This window comes from Venturia canescens, chromosome 11, assembly GCF_019457755.1.
Source record: "Venturia canescens isolate UGA chromosome 11, ASM1945775v1, whole genome shotgun sequence".
Classification (NCBI taxonomy): Eukaryota; Metazoa; Arthropoda; class Insecta; order Hymenoptera; family Ichneumonidae; genus Venturia; species Venturia canescens.
In genome coordinates, this window is record NC_057431.1 from 13,143,669 (window position 1) to 13,147,558 (window position 3,890).

Consider the following 3,890-nt stretch of genomic DNA (forward strand, 5'->3'; position numbering starts at 1 on the left):
TTCCTTAAGTTCAATAATTCTAGACGGTTCCCGAAAATTGCTGATGTGCAAGTCAGAAATCTAATAGTAAAAACTCAACTAAATCCAAAATCTCGATACTGATCAAAATAAACAAAACTTTTTTTAATCTCTTGCAACATATACCAACTACCTGAAAAATGATCTTTTAGCCATTGCAGAAATCACACAAAATTATTCATGAAAACACCAATTTAATATTTTCTTGGCTCTGTCCACATCGGTTTGGTATTTTCATTACCATTGAAAAATCATTGAAGCAGCGAATTTGGAAACGAAAAAATGACATCGGGAGACTGCGGAGGTATGTACGAGAAGGGTTACAGAAATTTTTTCCTTTTTGTGTTCTTCTTTTTCTTGTTTGTCTTTTCTTGTTCTTCCTCGTGTTCCTCTGATTCTTGTTCTTCTTCATTGTCTTCTTGAGGCATCTTCCCTATCGACTTTTTGGTCGCGTTTCTGTTTGGTTTTTTCGAACGATTTCGCAAACACTTAAGCATGTTTCCGATTGTATCTCTGTAATCTTTCTCTATCCATCATTCTCTCATGTGCAAATTTCTGATTCCATCCAGTTCTTCGGCTGCATCTGTTAATAAAAAAAAATGCATCAAACAAGAGCAATGACATTTTGATTTATATTTTGTACAATTTTGTTGCTTATTTTTATGTATGGCTGTTAATCATTGGTTTACTAACTTCGTATTGCCGTAAGATCCTTCAGATCAATTTCGATGTAATGTTTTGGGCTGTTCTTGGTTTTTCTCAACACCAGTTTTTTTCTTATTTCTTCATCCGGCCATAGGGAGTTTGCCAACGCCACTACCCTCACTGTGTCTCTGTGCGTCCGCGCTGCTTGGACAGCTCTGTTGTAATTCCACTCTACGCCCGCTATCGTTACCATATTATTTTCCGATTGTTTTGGCAGCTCAGTCATCAGTTGGAATCCTTCGGCCCTACCGTCGGAATTTGTCATCTCATCTACCTTCCGCTCAATGCTCTCCCAGTTGGGTCCGCTCATTCGTATTTCTTCGACCCATATGAACATAACGTTAGGCGATAACATGAATTTTCGATGGAGCAAGGGTTGGGACTTGTACAAGATTTCCTCAGTTTTATTGCAGCAAGGGTAATATTTCATACGAGCGAACTCACCAATTTCATGATTTCATTTTTAGTTACAGCGTTTCGTTCTCTGGCTCTGGCTTCCTTGAAGAGCTCAATTAGCTCTTCGCGTGAACAATTTTCGAAATCGACTATCTCATCTGATGGACCTTGCACCGCTCGTTTGGGCAGTTAATTATCACGTTTCGCAGCTACCAGAATCTGTAGTGAACAAAACAATGCATCTTAAGCTACGTTTGATAAAAATAGAAGCAAAAAATTCTCCACGCGTATTTTCCTTATCATTTAATTTTTCGTTTTCTTATTTTATAGTTTCATAAATCATTATCGTTGGGTCAAATAAGTGTATTATCGGTCATGACATTTCTGTGGTGGTACTCTAATACTTTTGTCATTTCAATATTTTCTTACATAAAAAATACCCATCTACATATTTTAATTTTATAAATAATATTGCTACATTCCATATGCAATATATGTATGCAATATAAATAATATTGCATCATTCATATATGAAGCATATAATAGGAAAATTCTTGATTCCCTGCATGGGCCTACCGGTAGGACCCTGCCAATTATGGACAAGTATTTGATGAGTGATTTTATGCGATGTGTGGTGTACGATCAGACTGTTAGTACAGAAGTAAGAGAAGCGGTATTGGATATGTACAATATTGGAAAAAGACCAGCCTTCATTAACTATGCTATGAGGATGGGTATGCAAAAATTTCACGGCATCGGTAAGTCTGTTACGAGAAATCTGAGTTATAGCGAGCGTATAGCATTAACCGACAGACAACATACCTGCAGGGATCAAATAATAGAATATAAAAAAGTGACAATAAATGGGTCATTGTATTGCAGCTCCGACGGTGAAGGTAGCACTAAAAAAAATTGCGACAAGTACGTATATACGACCACCAAGCTGTTTGCCGAAATATTATCGATTGGAAGCTTCGAAAATGAGCAAGGCGTTGTAATTTACGGAATGTTCGTCAGCGAGTACGAAAATACCGGTATGTTGCATGAAACCAGACACGTTCAATCGTTGAGACCGATAAATAATGTTAAAATCATTCACGTAGAACATGTTATGGTGCCGGCTATAATTAACAAAACACAGAATAAAACGTACGGTGTGAGAATGGCCAATGTATGGGAAACGGATTGAATGTGATTACCGTTTTATGACACGTTTGAATATTTTTCTCATCGAGATCTACTCATTAACGGACGAACAAATTTTTTTACACGATACGAAAATACAAAAAAGATATGCTTCGTGTTAGAAAATATTTTAAATAAATAACATTACTCTTATTTACCTGATGAATAATTGATACAAATTAATTAGAAATTTTGTGCATTGGGTTTGATCTTAGCCGCTGAAGAGCGTCTGAAAAACAATGCGATTAATGAGAAAACGATGTTATGTAACGTAACTTGGTTAACTTTATTAACCCTAATCACTTACTCGGGGTCTAAACGACCCCATTTGTTTTGTGTAGTTCTGACGTTTTCTAGCAAGCGACACTGTAGAACATTGTGCGACACTGTGTAACACAGTGTCGTATGGTGCCCGTGCTATTTCCCTGTTGTTGGAACGCATTGTGTAACACAGTGTTGCTCTGTGACGCTTGCTGAAAAATGTTCCTAAAGAAGTGTGAGTGACTAGGGCTAAATAATGCGCTATCTTGGGAAACTTGCGTTATGAATTTAATCATATTTGCAGAAGAGAGTGAATTATATGTCCAAGAATGTTTTTTTTTCAAGCATCGCAGTGAAATATTTTTATGAAAAATATATTCAATTAAGTCAACAAGAAATCATTGAGCTGTGCGTCAGAACTGTTGATCAAAGCTATTGCTTTAATTGCGTAAGAGTAGTAAAGCCCACGCAATCAAAACACGAACAAAACGCAATCTTGTTAAGATGATAGAGGCTTTTTTAAATGTAGTTCACACTAAATCGTACGCCGCGATGCAATATGGCCAAAAAATGGATAAAATTGCTCGAGAACATTATGAAACATTATTAAATGTTCAGGTTTTAATCATTGGTACAGTTGTTTTACAGGCTCAGCCATGGTTGAGTGCGTCTCCTGACGGAGTTATGATAGAAGATGGATGTATAACGAAATTAGTAGAGATCAAGTGTCCTTATTCGTGCAAAAATGTACCCGCTTATGATAAAATGTTAAAAACTTTCAATGTACCATATTTGGTTGATGTGAATAATAACGTAGAATTGAAATCAAAACACCAATACTATACACAGTGCCAAATGCAAATGTACGTAACAGCATTGTCACATTGTAATTTGTTTGTATGGTCACCAAAGGAAGGTTGTGGTGTTCATGTGTCAAGAGATGATTCCTTTTTAAAAGGTCTTCTTCTTCTTCTTCTTCTTCTTCTCCTCTATGGCTATCTCCCTTCCGTAGCCTAGGGAATATGCCACATTTTAAAAGGTCTGATACCGAAACTATATTCATTTTACTTCAACCACTATTTACAACAATTATGTGAAAGCGGCAAAGAAAATATCAAGAAATATCTAATAGAGTAACTAACCAAAGACTATGCTGTAACATGAAATAACATGCAATAAAATTCAAGAAATCACGTTGCTACAAAGAAAAACATCCGGAGTTTATTGAACAACAACTGTTTGTATTTTTTTTTTTAAATGTATTTACAATTCGTCATGAAATTTAACATGTTTGACAATTATATTGTAGTCAGTTATTACACGAA

At 35.9% G+C, this 3,890-nt stretch overlaps 1 protein-coding gene across 1 annotated transcript; it reads right to left on the minus strand.

Moving 5' to 3' along the window:
• Nucleotides 1-517: 517 nt before the first annotated feature.
• On the minus strand, nt 518-1,241 carry LOC122418338 (uncharacterized). Its single transcript, XM_043432484.1, has 3 exons — nt 1,168-1,241; nt 712-1,041; nt 518-601 (listed from the first exon to the last, which is right to left on the minus strand). Exons 2-3 carry the CDS (start codon nt 1,031-1,033, stop codon nt 552-554), a joined length of 372 nt encoding a protein of 123 aa, XP_043288419.1. The 5' UTR covers nt 1,034-1,041; nt 1,168-1,241; the 3' UTR covers nt 518-551.
• Between the last annotated feature and the right edge of the window lie 2,649 nt (nt 1,242-3,890).

What these genes read in the sequence shown, in the direction of transcription:
- LOC122418338 (XM_043432484.1), bottom strand. Translation starts at nt 1,033, where the DNA reads ATGAGCGGACCCAACTGGGAGAGCATTGAGCGGAAGGTAGATGAGATG. An exon ending in GGATCTTACGGCAATACGAA is followed by an intron (nt 602 to 711) that starts GTTAGTAAACCA and finishes TTTTATTAACAG; the next exon opens with ATGCAGCCGAAGAACTGGAT.